The sequence below is a fragment of the Sesamum indicum genome, linkage group LG7 (genome assembly GCF_026168435.1).
Source record: "Sesamum indicum cultivar Baizhima isolate 11 linkage group LG7, ASM2616843v1, whole genome shotgun sequence".
NCBI lineage: Eukaryota > Viridiplantae > Streptophyta > Magnoliopsida > Lamiales > Pedaliaceae > Sesamum > Sesamum indicum.
Window position 1 is genome coordinate 5,802,415 of NC_142663.1, and position 16,546 is coordinate 5,818,960.

Sequence of the window (16,546 nt, forward strand, 5' to 3'; positions counted from 1 at the left end):
GTAAGATAATTACTCTAACTTCAACGTGTAAAGATGTTGATTTTTAAGATTATTATCTGTTCTATGAGATGTATAGTATTTTATTTTAAAGTATTCAAAGGATATTAAAAAAAAATAAGCATGAATTATATTTTATCGTCTGAGCTATAACAATTTTTACACTTTGCTATTTTTATTTTTTTGGCTACTATCTCAAGCTACTTTTTGCTAGAAAATATATGTCATGCAAACTACGGTTGCTGAAATCTTATTATATTTTTTATTTTAATTAATATATACATGTTCAGATAAATTTTGTGTTTGCAAAAAATAATTACGAGACAAGAAACAATATGGAGAAATAAAGTTTATTATTTTTGAATAAGTGGTTGTAATAATTGTGAATGTAAATAACTCCTTATTCTTCGCTCGAAGTATTTCTTTTAAGAGCTGACGCTTGTTCTTGAATCGGATGCACAATCTCCTCCGGAGTTGTGGAAGGGAATCATACATATAGATGGCAACAGGGCGGGTCTTGTACGGGTCCACCCGAACCCGAGACCTTGCCCGGTTCATTTCACTCTGCCCTTGTACACCGCCCCGTTTGTTTCAAAACCCGGCCCCGCCCTGGTCTTGCCCCTTCTTCTATTTCTTAAACACAAGAAATTAAAATTCTTCCTTGATTCAACTAAATTATTAATTTTCTCATCATGTAATATCATTTTACAATTTTTAATAAATTATATTATATAAGAATACATACTACTATTTTATTTTTTAAATGAATAATATCAGTTTAGATTTAAATACCTCAATATAGTTTTCAATCTAAAATGAATTGTATAAGACAAATAATACGTGCATCTAAATTATTAATTTTCTCATCAAGTAATATTATTTTACAATTTTCAATGAATTATATACTACAAAAAATATATTCAACTAATATTTTATTTTTTAATAAATAATATTTATTCAGATTTATATACATTAATATAGTTTTCAATCTAAAATGAATTGTATAAGAAAAAGGATACGTTCCTCTAAATTACTAATTTTCTCATCAAGTAATATCATTTTCTAATTTACAATGAATTATATATGACAAAGAATATTTTCAACTAATATTTTATTAAATAATATCAATTTAGATTTAAATACCTTAATATAGTTTTCTATCTAAAATGAATTGTACAAGACAAATAATATGTTGATCAGTTCATCTAAATTATTAATTTTCTTATCAATTAATTTTTTATTTTTTGTATTTCTTATATAGAGTTGGGTACATACGAAAATTGCTTAGAATTTATATATTATACTATAAATTTTTATTAATAATATATTATATTAATAATAAATATTAAAAAATAGAAAATTTATTACCCGGGGCGCGGGCGAGGCAGGGGCCAGCATGACGGGTTCGAGACGGGTTTGGGACAAGTCCCGTACCCCGCATTAGACCCAGCCAGGGAATGCCCAAGCCACCCCAGGGCCGCCCCGGACTTGGGGAATTTCATCCCAAACCCGCTCCAAATGGGGTGTGTTTGGATCGAGGCTCTGATTTTTCGAGACCAATTGCCATCCCTAATCGTATACTACCCTGAAATACAGATCAAGGCCTTAAAGTTGTAGGACTTTGTTGTTGCATAAAACTTTTGAATTTGCTCTTGCTATGATGTTGTTGTCTGTATGTAATGTAATGTCTTGTACAGTGGATGTCCCTTTTTATAGGCATTGGTAGACTTTTACAAACAGTTTGGGTTCATTTCTCTGGAATTAAACTAGCGTAGACTTTGATATGAATTAATCAACTAAGGAATGTACTTGAACATGCTTTGGCCCAACTAATCAATCCTAAATAAAGAAGACTTGTGTTCATCTAATCATCTTGGATTGATCCATGGGAATGCATAAGGTCTAAATTTGGCATGGATTTATTGCGATTTGTCATTTTGAACATACATAAAGCACAATTTATTATGGACTTTAACTTGAAACCCAATTATTAGCACATTGTTTTCAACTTTTAATTGATAACTTGTTCCAAAATTTCGATGTCAACACATGCTATTTATATAAAATCTTTCATAAATTAAGTAAATGACTTTCATTTTTATACATGTGTCTCGTTTGGCTCGTGTGCTAGCAAATAGACATGATGGGATTGGGGAGGATGAGGAGTAGAATAATAATTATCTGCTTATCCATTTTATGTTGTTTGGTTTGATGTATTGTATATAAGATGTCTCATGTGATAATATAATACGATGTTTAGTTAAAAGGATTAGAAATATGATCAATATAAAAAAATCATTAAGGGTATCCTTTTTTAAATTTATCTAAAAAGAGAGTCAAAGGTTTAATTTTGTTAAAAAAAGTTATTGAAGTATGGCGAAAATTTTACTTTTTTAAATTTTAATAACTAATCCAAATTCAAATATTTTTCAAAAGTCCCAAAAAATAATGAAGCAATATTTCTTATTGAATTATTATAATTTGAAGTACATTCTTTAAACATGCATGTATTTAAAGGAAGGAGAGAAAGCGGGAGGGCATTTAAGAAAGAAAGATTTTTAATCCTATCTTCACTTACAGACGGGACGGTGTATCCCACTTTAAGGATTGAAAAGATCTGATCCGATATTAATACTATGAATCAAACATTTGATTATGTATGATAAACAATCTCATCGTTTACAACTACACGAACCAAACGAGATCATGATGTACATATATACTAGACGGAATAAAAAATATAACATAATTTGTAATAAAAAATCCAATCCGACCGACCACCCGCTGTCGTGTGCCCGAATCTCAATGATTATTTAATGGGCCAGAGTTGGACCTTGTTAGTGATGTGTTGGGCCAATGGTAAGCCCCACTTGTTTAGCCCTCATTCGGAACAAACAAGATATCTAACGACTCTTGAAATAGTGTTTGTTTTGTCCAAATCTGCATCTCATTATACATGTATGATGATGCGACAAAAGCGTGGATAATATCCTGCAATATTTGATTTCCTTACTGAATTTATTGTTTTATTTTTTCATTTTTTGTGAAATGTAGGCAACCATAATTACCGCCTGATTCGTGTTTTTATTTTCACTGGAACAATATGTATTTTTAATTTTGTATAGATTTTCTCATAAAATAAAAATATATTTAGATTAATTAATAAAATTATTTTTTATATTAAATTTGTGTTGTTAAACCAATATATTTTTAATAAAATTATATATAAATATACATATTTTTTGGAAAAGATGAAAATGAATGCAAAAACAAACATGGCCACAGTTTGGGCCTTGTGTTAGCCACTAGATTATGGGCCCAATTTGGGCTGAAGCGGAGGCCTAACTTTAATCATCATAAACCTTTACGCTTATTATGCGATTTTAATTCATTTTCAGTTGTAAAATGGTATTTATATACTCAATTGTTGGGAATTTATCCCTGTATTGAGCCTAATAAAGTAAAAATAAGTATTACAGTAGAATACAACTAATATAACAACGATTACAGATTAATAGGAACAATGAAAAAAAACAACAACAAAAAATAATTTCGACTCAGTGAGGCGAATCCGATGGAAAAGCTCACAACCACAAAGACCGACAACCCAACCATCGATTGCTCAATTTAAGCTAAACGAAAAACTTTATGTTTTTCTAAATTAAGCTGAAGTAAGTTAAAATTTGTGCGTGGTGAAAAGGTGCTTATTGCAGCAAATGGCATTTATATAAATAAGTTGAATTTCTTTATGATTTTTATGTAAATAATTAAACACATCAGCAATCTGGCCGATCTATCACAATAATTAAATAATTTTATAAATAAATTGATAATACATCAATTTTTTTACCAAACAATTCTACATCAATTTTTTTCTACTTTAACTATTATTTGCAAATATCCACAAATTTTACCTCTTAATGAGTTATTAATCATTCCTAAAATTAAACACTTTTGAAATTGCACTTAAATAAAATAATAAGTCATTTTATTAGCAAATCATGTTGGAACTCTAATGCCACTTATGAGGTGGTAAGCAATAAGTAGAAATACCCATAAAAAATTCAAAAAATAAAATAAAGAGTGAACAATAGGATAAATATTTTCTCGTGTGATATGAAAAGTAAATAAAAAAATTAATTATTTTTGTATTTTGAAAAATAAAATTTATTTAATTTATGTAAATATATGAGGTAATTTGTTAACTTTTTTCACACTTAATTTTTTGTGTTATAAAAAGTAAATTGCATTTAATCTGAGAATAATATATTAAATATTTACCATTAAAATTAAAATTTAAATTATTTTTTCTATTTAAAATATTTATAAATAGAGTTAGATATTTCTTTTTTTGTTTTTTTGGCTATTGGGTGGTTTTATAGCCTCAAAATACCTCTCGCAGTTCCACTAAACCCCCCACAAAAATGGAAGCTTTGACGCAACTTAGCATCGGAATCTACTCTCCTCGCCTACTCTCACCTCCGCCCGCCAAGAAGACCCAATTCAGACCTCACGCCGCCGTCAGCGGCGGTCCTACCACCAGCAAATGGGCTGACCGCCTCCTTCCTGACTTCCAATTCTTGCCTTCCACCTCAGACTCACCCGACCTCGCCACTTCTACATCGCCGCCTCCACTCCCTTCCTTTCCCGAGCGCCACGTGTCGGTGCCACTGGACTTCTACCGGGTCCTAGGAGCCGAATCGCATTTCCTTGGGGACGGCATTCGACGAGCCTACGATGCTAGGGTTTCCAAGCCGCCGCAGTATGGGTACAGCGACGACGCTTTGATTAGCCGACGGCAGATTCTTCAAGCCGCTTGTGAAACCCTGGCTAACCCCAGTTCTAGGGGAGAGTACAATCAAGGCCTTGCCGAGGATGAATTTGATACCATTCTCACTCAAGTGCCCTGGGATAAGGTTTTATTCTCTTTCTTGCACATTTTTGCTGAAATTGTAGATGTTTAAATGAATTTGAAGATATGGAGTAGCGATGTGCGTAAGTGATATTTATAGTTTCATTTCTTCTAACTTCGAAACTAAAAGGGAAAGAAAGGAAACTAATTCAATGCATCTTTTATTTTAAAAAGAACACGACATGTTTGTTTCTGTTTAACGAATTATGTTTTAAATTAGTTGGGGTTTGTATCTCTCATATACTTTTATTCAACTTTTGAGGATTTTTAATCAGATTATCCGGTAATATGGGAATTGGGGATTCTGGATATAGGATATTGCTGGGGAATGTAAAAGTGAAACCCAAAGCACCAGAATTAAATTTCCCGTCATTTTCCTTTCAGGCAGAGTAAAAGTTTGTTCTCAATTTAATTATTTTTTTCCTTTTTTAACATCAAAGAATCGAAACATCGATTAAAAGTTTCTATGATAATCTAGTTTGTACAGACATTTTCTTTTCATTCAAAGCCAGGTTGATAATGTCTTATATAATGTTTTCTTTACTAAAATTCTTGAAGTAATTTCATGACAATTCATCTTGTTGGAATCTATAGGTTCCTGGAGCCTTGTGTGTATTGCAAGAAGCTGGGGAGACAGAGTTGGTTCTTCAAATTGGAGGGAGCTTGTTAAGAGAGAGGCTGCCCAAGTCGTTCAAGCAAGACATAATTTTGTCAATGGCACTTGCTTATGTTGATTTATCTAGAGATGCTATGGCACTGTCACCTCCGGATTTTATCAGAGGTTGTGAGGTGCTTGAGATGGCGCTCAAACTGCTGCAGGTTAGAAAACTAATCATGCACATTGCTTGGATCTGTGTTTCAACTAGTTAATGGATTCTGGACATCCTGTATTTTACTGATTTTTGGATCTTTAGATTCTAATTGTATAATGTGTCTGTGTTTTAACTCTTATCATGTCATATTCATGTAGCTCGTTGTTTGCATTATCTTTTGTTTGTTTAAGTTTCGACTTACAGGTATGGCAGGTTGTATTACTGTTTCTTGAACTCTACAAGATCTACATTCCAGGATCTAGAATGTGAGCTGTGTATAACTTCATGCTTGCTGAATACGTAGACACTTATCTTGAATCTTTTCCGAGCAGGAAGAAGGTGCAAGCAACCTTGCTCCTGACTTGCAAGCACAGATAGATGAGACCCTTGAAGAGATCAGCCCCCGCTGTGTTCTGGAGCTTCTTGGTTTACCACTTGGTGATGAGTACCAGTCAAAAAGAGGAGAGGGGCTTCTAGGTGTGCGGAATATATTGTGGGCTGTGGGAGGAGGAGGTGCAGCTGCCATTGCTGGAGGATTCACTCGTGAAGACTTCATGAATGAGGCTTTTCTGCGCATGACAGCCGCAGAGCAGGTAATATGTACTGAATTGATTATGTTCTCTATTGAAGCCCAAATTTTTTCTTGTGTTGAAACTGTAGTTTGACCTGTTTCTTTTCTGTTTGAAGGTTGATCTCTTTGCTGCCACGCCAAGCAACATACCTGCTGAGAGTTTTGAAGTTTATGGAGTGGCACTTGCCTTGGTTTCTCAAGCCTTCTTAAGCAAAAAACCTCATCTTATCCAAGATGCTGACAACCTTTTTCAGCAACTTCAGCAAACCAAGATCACAGCTATAGGGACCTCCTCATCTGCATACACTGTCCGAGAAAATCGCGAAATAGACTTTGCGCTTGAAAGAGGTCTTTGTTCTCTTCTTGTTGGGGAGGTTGATGAATGTCGTGCATGGCTGGGCTTGGACAAAGAAGACTCACCTTACAGAGATCCATCCATTATTGACTTTGTGATAGAACACTCCACGGGTAACCAAGAAGATGATCTCCTTCCTGGACTCTGCAAACTGTTGGAGACCTGGTTGATGGAGGTGGTTTTTCCTCGATTTAGAGAGACCCAGGATGTCAGGTTCAAACTTGGAGATTATTATGATGATCCAACGGTTTTGAGATACCTAGAAAGACTGGGAGGTGCTGGACGTTCACCTCTGGCTGCTGCTGCAGCTATAGCTAGGATTGGAGCCGAGGCAACTGCTGTGCTTGACAATGTGAAGGCTAGTGCAATTCAGGCACTGCAGAAAGTATTTCCTCTTCGTACTGGGGAAAAGAATGTCAGACTTTATGAGGAGAGTGAAATGAACAGTTATGATCTGCCAGTTGCGAGTGAGGAGACTGGAGTTCGTCCTGATCAAGATGATTCCAACATGTTTGGTGTTCCTCGTTCTAACGGACTACACCAGGAAGAAATTATCACTGACAAGATAAAAGACGCAACTGTTAAGATCATGTGTGCTGGTGTGGCAGTTGGTTTGCTGACTTTACTGGGGTTGAGATTCCTACCATACCGAAACGACTCTTCCAATCTACATAAAGATGCAGGGACATCTGTGGCTTCTGATGTCATTAATGTGGGTATGATTTAGTAAATTCACCTTAATATTTTGCAGTTGTTCTTGACATTCAACTTGAATCTGCTAGAGTCAAAAAAAAAAGAGAGAGAGAATACCATTCCAAGGAAGGGGAGAAAAAATCTATCCTTCCTGCATAAAGATAGGGTTTAGTCGGTGAAGCAAAAAGTTTCTTTTTTTCCTTTAGTTCTTCCCTGGTGCTTTTCATGATTTAGGAATGCAATATATATTTTCCAGGGGCCTCACTAGTTGAAAACACTGATGAAATACCACGAATGGATGCCAGATTTGCTGAAAGCCTTGTGCTCAAGTGGCAAAGTGTCAAGTCCCTAGCTCTGGGTCCTGATCATTGTCTTGGAAAATTGTCAGAGGTAAGAATTGCAGCGGGATGGGCTTTTCTCTATTTGTGTAATTTTTAGTCTTGAAATGGGTTTTCCTCAATTATATGATATTTTTTCTCAAGTTTTCTTTTTGTTATTTTTCCACACTAAACTGGTTGGGAATTAGCATATAGCTTTTTGTTGTCTTTGTTTTATTAGGTCAAAGACATTGCAATTATATTTAACATGCCAAGAAAGTTATGAGACGTGCTGCTTGCCCTCATATTTTTACCACTGTCATTGTTGATAATAAGGCATCACTGTTTCTCGCTGTTAATATCAATGCCTTCCAGAAACGACACTTGCATATCTGTCCGAAAAGTATGATGGTCTGAATTAGTTTGAAATCCATTCTGAACTTTGTGAAACTTATGCTGCCAGGTATTGGATGGTCAAATGCTAAAGATCTGGACGGACAGAGCTGCAGAAATAGCTCAGCATGGCTGGTTCTGGAACTACCAACTTCTCAACCTTAATATTGACAGTGTAACTGTATCAGCTGATGGTCGCCGTGCTATTGTGGAAGCAACTCTCGAGGAGTCAGCACAGCTAACTGATGTTGCTCATCCCGAGCATAACGACTCATATAGCATAACCTATACAACGCGATATGAGATGTCTTGTGCAAAATCTGGTTGGAAAATAGTGGACGGAGCTGTGCTCAAGTCATAATTCAATTGTTAATAATTTTCCTTGGTGTAAATGCTATGTTGTGTACGTTTTGGGGGCTTTGTATTTAGGTTCACCATATTTCTTAAGGGTTTTCCGTCAACACATGGCTTCATAGAATAAGTAAATAATCTAATCAATAGCCCAACCAGTAACTACAGAACAAAAATGGAAAAGAAATCCAGTTACATGATCACAAGTCTGGTTTTTCTTCTTCCTTTTCTTACACGTCTATGTTGTCTCATGTGCCTAGAAGTTTCCCTAGACCGTGAAATAGAATGCAAAATCTACAAATAGAGAAAAAAGTATTGTGCTTTGAGTTCTGAAGATAACCATCTATTCTACATATGATGAGCATAAGGATAGGATTCTGCTACAACAATGAAAAGAGCGTTTAAATAGATTCCAATAGCTTATATAGCTTGCATGTTGTATGAGGTAGAGCATTAGAAGAGGAGTTAGGATCTCAACCACGTATATATACATGAGGCTCTGTGGTTTAGACCACCAACAAAACTCTAAACCATCCCTCAGCCCTTAAATTATAGGTATATATTTGGCTAGTGCACTAAACTGTGCCCCACAATACCTTACATCATGGAATGCAGGCTGTGTCTCCAGCTGAAGGACTTGACATCTGCTGGTCTTGGTGAAAAGCTGAGCCCGAACATCTCCTTTGGGGCCTGCCCTGGTTCCTTAAAACCAACCAGTTTAGCCACTATGGTTGCGCTCTCATTGATGTGGTCCATGTCTGTGGGATCTGTCCAGAGCTGCCGGCATAGCTGGACCCTTCTCTGCTTTGATTTTATGTCGATGCCCCATTTCTCAAATAGCGCCTCCCTTTCCTTTACTGAATACTTCTTTAGCATTCGTTTGCTCAGCATCTCTCGCTCCCGGTTGAGAGCCTTTACGCTGTTATTCAGCCAAGAATATGTATCATGTACCCTGACTTTTAAAATGGCTATGCCAGTACATAACACAAGGTGTACTGCCTCCTAATTCTTAGCTTCATTTAGTACATATAAGAAATTAACAGAGGAGGGAAATTGAGAAAACAGTACCTTGCGGCCTGTTTGAAAGATTGATCATCTTTCAAGACTGCGCCTCCGTGCAACGTGTTCTTGAGAAATTGGAGGCGCCTAAGCTCCACCTCCAGGTAAACAGCATCTGATGGATCTCCTTTAAAGAGCAGGAAAAAGTAGGTTCTATGGACCAAAGGAGTGTGGCAGGCATCCCAAAGTTCAATAATTTCTTTCTTCTGCCTCTGGAATTCAGTTTGCCAATCAGAAGCGGATTGCTCAGTATCCTGAGTTTTATCAGAGCCACCATCTGTAGTTTGTTTTGCATCATCTGGTTCTCTTTCCTTTTTCATGTCCTGCTAGCAAAAATCCCTCATAAGGACCAATAACGTATGAAAACAATTTACGTTCTCCCAGAATTCTGGTCCTTACTATCAAATTTTATGTGAACTGCTGTTCTCCATGGTTAATGATCGAAATGACAGGTTAGAAATTGCTTGAACCAATTCATGGAAAGGCTGAACTTAAAACAACCTACATAGATGATCTACATTCTTGTATGACCATTTTAATATATCACAAAACATAATCAAATATAGCGATTCCTGTCTACTTTTTCACAGATAACACTTGAAAAATGGGAATGATTGCTGAGACGGGAAAAGGGTTCGTTCTCACCAAATCATATTCAACCAGCTTCACTGGCTCTGGCTCTGGCTCTTGCTCCGGCTCCGGCTCTGGCTCTGGTTCTGGCTCGGGGTCAGGCTCGGTCTCGATCACTTCCTTGTGTTCTTCCAAGGGGGCTTCTTGTTGCTTGTCCAAACAGTCACCTTTGTTCATTAAGTCAGCCTCGACAGATGGTTGAGTCTCCTCTGTGTATAGATTTTCATTATTAGACACTGGCTCTGGATCAGAAAGTTTCTCTTGATTGTCTGCTTCATTCTCTAACGTGTTTTCGAATTCTTTTGCTTCATCGGAACTTGGGGATTTCGTGACTGTCGTCAGGATTGCTGAACAACTGTTGCACCTCTCTACATTGGCACCAGGGCCAGGCGAATTGTTGTCTGACAAACAAGGAGATTGCCCTACATGGTAAATCCATTAAGAAAATTAGTACAAGAAAGTTCAAATTCTTCATTTTCAGAAAAAAAACTTAACTAGTGTAACCTGAAACATGATCATCCCCTTTTTCTGAGGAAGGTTCACTGGAAACGACATTTCTTTTGGTGAAGTCAATTTCTATACATTGAACATCCTTGCAGTTATCTTCAAAATTCTTACTAGTTTCCTCAGCCATCTTCTCCCATCCCTTACATGGATCCGGACCAAAGTACTTATCAATGTATAGTCTTGGGGAAGTGTCACTGGACAAAAACTGCTCTTCATTATTCTCGGGGAAATTATCCTCAATCCTGCTGGAAATGACACCTTCATATCTGTCTGACAAGTGTGATCCTCGAGACACAGCATCAGACCTGAGGGGGTCGGTCATCTCTGATGCGTCTGATGTTGGATATTCATCTCCCCATGAACCTTTTTCATGGTTACTCATATCAACCTGGAGAAAAACATAGGAATCAGCTATATGAAACATCTTATTGGCTAAGTTTCATGCTATGATCTATTTTAGGACAAAATCTCCACGAACCCAAGATTTTGATGCTGGATTTTCTCCTGCCCGCAGCATATTCTCAACACGAGATTGAGCTAAGTCACGCTGATGTTTTAGTTCTCGTATCTCTTTGCTCATCTGCAAAAGTTAAGAGAATTCAACATTACATATATATGCAACGGCAGTTAATAGGTTTTTTCAAGAGAGTGACTTGGAAAAATGTAAATGATTAAGACTGGAGCACGGTTTATAAGAACAACCTAAGTATCTTTAATAAGTGGAATTTGGACAAGGAATCTTTTTCAGTCACCTTCTCGATAAGAAGTTCCTTCTCTTTTAGTGCTGATGAAGAAGATGAGGCAGAAGCTGACCTCAAATTTCTTAACTCGTTCTCCAGCCTAGCTAGTTCTCTTTGCAGTTGCTTGACAAGTGCTTTCTCTGACATCACCAAATTCACTTGTGCATTCGTACTAACTTGCTTGGCACAGCTAGCAAATAGGAGCGTATTTCTTGATTGCTCGACATGACTGTGAGCTGGGCTCATCGTGCAAATAATAGCGGTTCTGGCGTTGCCACCCAACGAGTTCTGTAGTATTCGTGTCAGCTTGGAGTCTCTATATGGAATATGGCCATTTCTTCCTTTGCTGCATCAGAATATGATGAGAAGACAGTAAATTAGGTTATGCATATGGGGCATAGACTTAGGAAGTTAGCCAATTCAAATCTAAAAGTGAAAGAAGAATGAACGAATAGAACGAAGAGCTCCATTTGTCTGGTAGATGGATATCAGAAGGAAAAAATCTTAAAATTTCAAGCCTGAAGTTCTGGAATGTACCTTAATTTGCGAATAACTGTCCCAAGTGTAAGCAAACTGCGATTAATGTGGCAACCTTCTTTTAGCCGCGTGCCAGCTGATAATGTTTGAGAAGCACGTTCACTGCCCGCAAGATCAACAAAATTCTGTGTTTGCATGAAACATGAAGAGTGTTATGTACTCTCTTCACTATGATAATCCTAAGAGTCCACTGCAGGACAATTTATCAGAAAACATAGTCTAGAACAGAATTGTCTGTAAGTTTCCTACCACTGTAGCTGTTAGAACGCTTGAATTATCTCTGCCAAGGTACTCACGAGCTTCACTGTCAACCGTCTGCAGGAATATTTATCGTATAGGAAGTCAACAGAGTATAATGAAATCCTCATCTTTAAATGACAATTAGCTAGTTTAAGAAGCATACCAAGCGCAGAATTTGATGGGATCTGGAGCTCATTTCATTCAGAGTAGTCTCTCCTATTTGCCTTTGAGCTGCGGGAAGAGAGTTTCGCTAAGAGTAACTAGAGGTGCTATTTAATAAAAGGACGGAATAATTATATCGATACCTCTTAAGGTTCAGGCTTATTTCAAAAGAAACCATTGCTTTTGAAGACTTATATTGCAGCCCTACAGCCATGTTTTACAAAAGAAATTCCTAGAAACAGATTCTTGGGGAATTTGTTACGTAAAATATGACTGCAGGTGGCCTTAGCCATGATTTTCAGAAATCGATAGCTTTCTTGTAATTTGCCTAATGAATAATAGTAGTACAAGTGCTCTTACCTTCACAAACTGATAGGAGCTCTCTTAGATGGTCGAAGTCCCTTAAGGTCACCTCGGTAAGTTTGTCAACAACAGTCCCTCTCTGCAGCAGCAAAAGAAAATTAAGTATCACTAAAATGTTACAGTTTGTTTAAAGAAAAAAAAAAAAATCAAAATTTACCTCCGGATCATCCAGAAGTCTAAGTGGACCACCATCAGGCCAGAGGAGGTCTCTGACTGCTTCATTGTAAATCTCCATAGCCGAAAATTTTAACACAAATTCTCTTTCAGAATGCTGTATTTTGAGAAAGTATGAGTTAGACAACTTCGAGAAAATGACTTCTGACTCAAAATCAAGACTCGAATTATCATGATCAGAAATGCCTTGTGTATGTAGTCATATATATCTGCTACTGTGTACTCTGTAATTCCAGTCATGGTGTATGTTTTTCCACTGCTTGTCTGTCCATACGCAAAAATAGTTGCTGCGGAGGAAATCCGCCGTCAGTTAAAAGCTTATAGTATCATGTTGGAACATCAGGAAGAATATTTCAAGGGCAAGTGCTCACAGTTCATTCCGCTTAATACAGAAAGGGCTATCTTCTTAGCAGCTTCCTCGTAAACTTGCCCCGTGGAAGCTTCAGTCCCAAATACTCTGTCTACCGATAAGGAAGAAAAGGCAAAAACATAAAATAATGTATTGAGTGATAAGAAAATGAAAACTCAAAACCATAGACGACTACAGCAAGGGGAACTTCAACAATATCAAACTTTTGTCAAGTTGGAGAGCACCTATGATCTCAGACTGTAAAGAGAACACATAAAAACTGCTTACCAAACGTGTGGGCTGTTGGAACCAAAGAACGCTCCGCAAGACTATTCTTGAATACGATGGTCGTGCTGTTGATGCATTCCCAATCCGAGACATCATTCTTCCCGAGTTCCCTCTCGTTCAGAGGCCTCACCCTTACTGCAACAAAGATTTTCTCCTCTTGTGCACTTGAATCTTGGCCATCCCAGTCGACCAGATCCTCCCCAAATCCAATGATCGACCCCCCCATTTCTGATCGCCTATCCTATATCCTCCCTACCCAAATGCACTTGAAGAGAATCGACAAGCTACTAGAACCAACAAGTAGAACCCTTCATATATTCCCTCTCTTTTTACCTCTCTTTGTAAAAAGAGAGGGATTTTGTACTGCAAAAGGCTTAAGTTCAGCCCGTCTGTCCTATTTCTCTGCAACAAAACAAGATTCTAACATAAGCGTGGATATAACACCTACATTAGAGGTATATTGTTGAATTCCGAGATTTCTAACCTTGAAGTTACTTTTACAATATAAGAACTCCTTCCTCTTTTCTTTTAGCCCCAAATGTGATCTTTGTTTCTTGTAATATACTGATCCTATTTCTACCCACCACAACAAACATGACATAAACTACCTAAGTTCTGTATATTGCTCCTTATATTCACGAACATGCAATGAGGCATTGTAGATAAACCCTGTACGATTTTCAAAATCTTGAAAAAATAAAGAATGTACTGAGTTCTTCCTCAATCCAGAAAAAGAGAAAATGGAAAAAAGAACATCTTCATGCAAACAGGTTGATCACTTAAACAGCTCATTGCCACAATTTCTCGAACTTTTCATGATACCACGTGAATTGACACCACATTGCACATAAATCACAAGAAAACTAAATTTGACGACCCACAAAACATTCCAGCCAAAAACAATAAAAAGATGTGCATATTCACTCACTTTTTATACCAAAATGTCAATAATTTTATCTTCAGGAAAACCCACAAGCGAACTAATTCCGGAGAAAATGCTGACAGATGAAGAATGGTAAATGCAAGGTGAAACGACCCATTGGAGGGTTGGAGAAAGTGTGTGTGAGAGAGAGGAGAAACACACAGAAAAAAGAGAAAATGGAAAGAAAGAGAGGTATATCTTTATGTGTCGGAAAAGCGTAAATGAAGGCGACACCGGTAATTCGGAGAGTCCACAGAAGACTTCGGAGGACGCTTTCGATAAGATTTCATGTGTGTGGAGAGATGTGAAAGCGCCAACCTTTGAAATCAACCGCCATTACCAACGGCCAAAACTGAATTCTATTAGAGAAATCAAAGTGATAAGCGCGTTTTTTCCCCCCTTAAATCCGGCTCTTCTTGTAAAAGCGTTTTTTGTTTTGGCGAGGGGGGAAGCTCTTATTATTACAACCATCTTTATTAATTCTTGCCCTTCTAAATTCTTACAAACTTCATTTTTGTAAGTCTGAAAAAAAATAGACCTGTTGGAAAAAAAAAATTAGCAATTCGATACTTAATCAGTAAACAGTTGTAGAAGGATAAATTTAAATAAGTTGAGAGAGTAATAAGGGTCTAAAGTAATAAGAGACTGATATCAACAAAGTGCTTTCGTGTTAATACTAGTGCAAAATTATTTTCAATCGAAGGGAGAAAGACTTGGTTTTACAGCCTTAGTTTCCCATCGGGTGAAGAAATATGACTGCTGGGACTCAAGTTGGTGGTTGTTGCAGATATGCTCTCTCGAATAGGAAAGTAATTGTCCAAAATGTTAAGGAGTTGTACTTGTTGAGGAATCCAACTCTCAACGAGGATGGGTTTTGAATTCCCAGAGTTGTTGGGATACGTGATCCTTCTTCTTCTTCGCACCTTGTCATAGCTCACGTGGCTATCTCTTATTGCCTTGTGGACGAATGATTCACCAGCATTTGTGGGAGTGGCCAACCTGGCAGCCTGGCGAGCATAAGGCCACTTCTCCCGATGGGCTGGCGGGCCTGTATCGCAGCCCACTTCTCATGAAAAGCCTCAAGCAAAACGTGGGTTGGGGGGCCGTCTTCTTGAACCTCAAGTATTCAAGGGTTTCTCGTTGGGCTTCATTCAAGTTGGGTCTCTTCTTGAATTGATTTTATTTTTGAGCATCATATATATATATATATAATTAAATTTTATGTATAATTTTAAAAAAAAATTAAAAATATGAGAGGGTCTATATATAAAAAAAATTAAATGTATATAGTTTTTAAAAATATTATATGCATATGTTGTTTTTACACTCGCGCACACATCCAAAACTCGAACAAGATACCGTCATAGAGAAATCTTGAGGGGACCCAATTTGTCAAGCTGAATCCACTCAATTAACCTTTTTTTTCTTGAGGAACTTTATGTGTAAATTTTCCTTTTTGATTTTAACTTCGCTTTCAGCTCATGTAGTGTATTGCTTGCTGTACTTTTTAACTCCTTTAATATTCAATTTTTCATCAGAGTTAAATGTACACATTATGAGAGATTCCCACCATATATGAAGTTACAAAGTATTAATTAATTATGCGGAGCTTACAAGTTTTAAAAATAAAATACAAAAAAAATTCTTAACTTATTTTCAGAATCTACCAAACTTCTTCAATTTTAATTATATTAATTAAAAAATTATCATTATCAACTTCCTATAAATCCTATGATGTTATTTTATCGCAAGCTTCAAAAATTCATTTCCAAGATAAAATCTAGCATCCCTTGTGATGCTATGGGATTTTCTTTAAATAAGTTAAGGTGAATATCGTTTTAGTTAAGTGAATTTTTTGTCTAGTAAACAATATCAAATTTTTGAAATAAATTATAACAGGTTCCCTTGAGATTACTATAATTATGAAATACTTTATTTTTTATTTGAAAAATTATAAATACTCCTTGAAGTTAATGATAATAAATATATTTTAGGTATTTATATAACTTTAAAATACAATCAACAATCCGTTGTAGTCTAGATGGTTAGGATACTCGGCTCTCACCCGAGAGACCCGGGTTCGAGTCCCGGCAACGGAATTTTTCGCCCTTTCAAGTTTTTCTTTTTTTACTTTTTTTCCCCAATCAAGCCTAGCCACGTGAGAGGCACGGGAG

The 16,546-nt window shown here is 36.6% G+C and overlaps 2 protein-coding genes and 1 non-coding gene across 4 annotated transcripts; 2 read left to right on the forward strand and 1 right to left on the reverse strand.

Moving 5' to 3' along the window:
* The first annotated feature begins 4,376 nt into the window (after nt 1-4,376).
* Nucleotides 4,377-8,511, forward strand: ARC6 (Chaperone DnaJ-domain superfamily protein). Of its 2 annotated transcripts, none has more exons than XR_016066359.1 (6): nt 4,377-4,913; nt 5,504-5,728; nt 6,054-6,314; nt 6,409-7,359; nt 7,597-7,730; nt 8,121-8,259. XR_016066359.1 is itself a non-coding variant. In XM_011085585.3 (6 exons), exons 1-6 carry the CDS (start codon nt 4,422-4,424, stop codon nt 8,409-8,411), a joined length of 2,358 nt encoding a protein of 785 aa, XP_011083887.3. In that variant the 5' UTR covers nt 4,379-4,421; the 3' UTR covers nt 8,412-8,511. The 2 variants fall into 2 exon arrangements, 1 of the variants encoding a protein (XP_011083887.3); XM_011085585.3 differs by having other exon boundaries at nt 4,379-4,913; nt 6,409-7,363; nt 8,121-8,511.
* A 126-nt stretch (nt 8,512-8,637) lies between these two features.
* On the reverse strand, nt 8,638-14,709 carry LOC105166078 (kinesin-like protein KIN-7E). Its single transcript, XM_011085299.3, has 15 exons — nt 14,379-14,709; nt 13,451-13,852; nt 13,185-13,274; nt 13,000-13,100; nt 12,797-12,910; nt 12,637-12,718; nt 12,278-12,345; nt 12,124-12,189; nt 11,875-11,999; nt 11,350-11,683; nt 11,076-11,177; nt 10,595-10,985; nt 10,106-10,512; nt 9,470-9,783; nt 8,638-9,320 (listed from the first exon to the last, which is right to left on the reverse strand). The coding sequence occupies exons 2-15, from the start codon at nt 13,674-13,676 to the stop codon at nt 8,999-9,001; spliced, it is 2,742 nt and encodes a 913-aa protein (XP_011083601.1). The 5' UTR covers nt 13,677-13,852; nt 14,379-14,709; the 3' UTR covers nt 8,638-8,998.
* A 1,689-nt stretch (nt 14,710-16,398) lies between these two features.
* Nucleotides 16,399-16,471, forward strand: TRNAE-CUC (transfer RNA glutamic acid (anticodon CUC)). Its single transcript has one exon. It is a non-coding gene; the product is annotated as a tRNA-Glu (tRNA).
* The last annotated feature ends 75 nt before the right edge of the window (nt 16,472-16,546 follow it).

Excerpts from the sequence above, each read along its gene's own strand:
- ARC6 (XM_011085585.3), top strand. The coding sequence starts at position 4,422 with ATGGAAGCTTTGACGCAACTTAGCATCGGAATCTACTCTCCTCGCCTA. Across the intron at positions 4,914-5,503 it reads CTCAAGTGCCCTGGGATAAG|GTTCCTGGAGCCTTGTGTGT; the intron begins GTTTTATTCTCT and ends TGGAATCTATAG. Across the intron at positions 5,729-6,053 it reads TGGCGCTCAAACTGCTGCAG|GAAGAAGGTGCAAGCAACCT; the intron begins GTTAGAAAACTA and ends TTTTCCGAGCAG.
- LOC105166078 (XM_011085299.3), bottom strand. The coding sequence starts at position 13,676 with ATGGGGGGGTCGATCATTGGATTTGGGGAGGATCTGGTCGACTGGGAT. Across the intron at positions 13,101-13,184 it reads TGTATTAAGCGGAATGAACT|CAACTATTTTTGCGTATGGA; the intron begins GTGAGCACTTGC and ends TTTCCTCCGCAG. Across the intron at positions 9,784-10,105 it reads AGCTGGTTGAATATGATTTG|GACATGAAAAAGGAAAGAGA; the intron begins GTGAGAACGAAC and ends TTTTGCTAGCAG.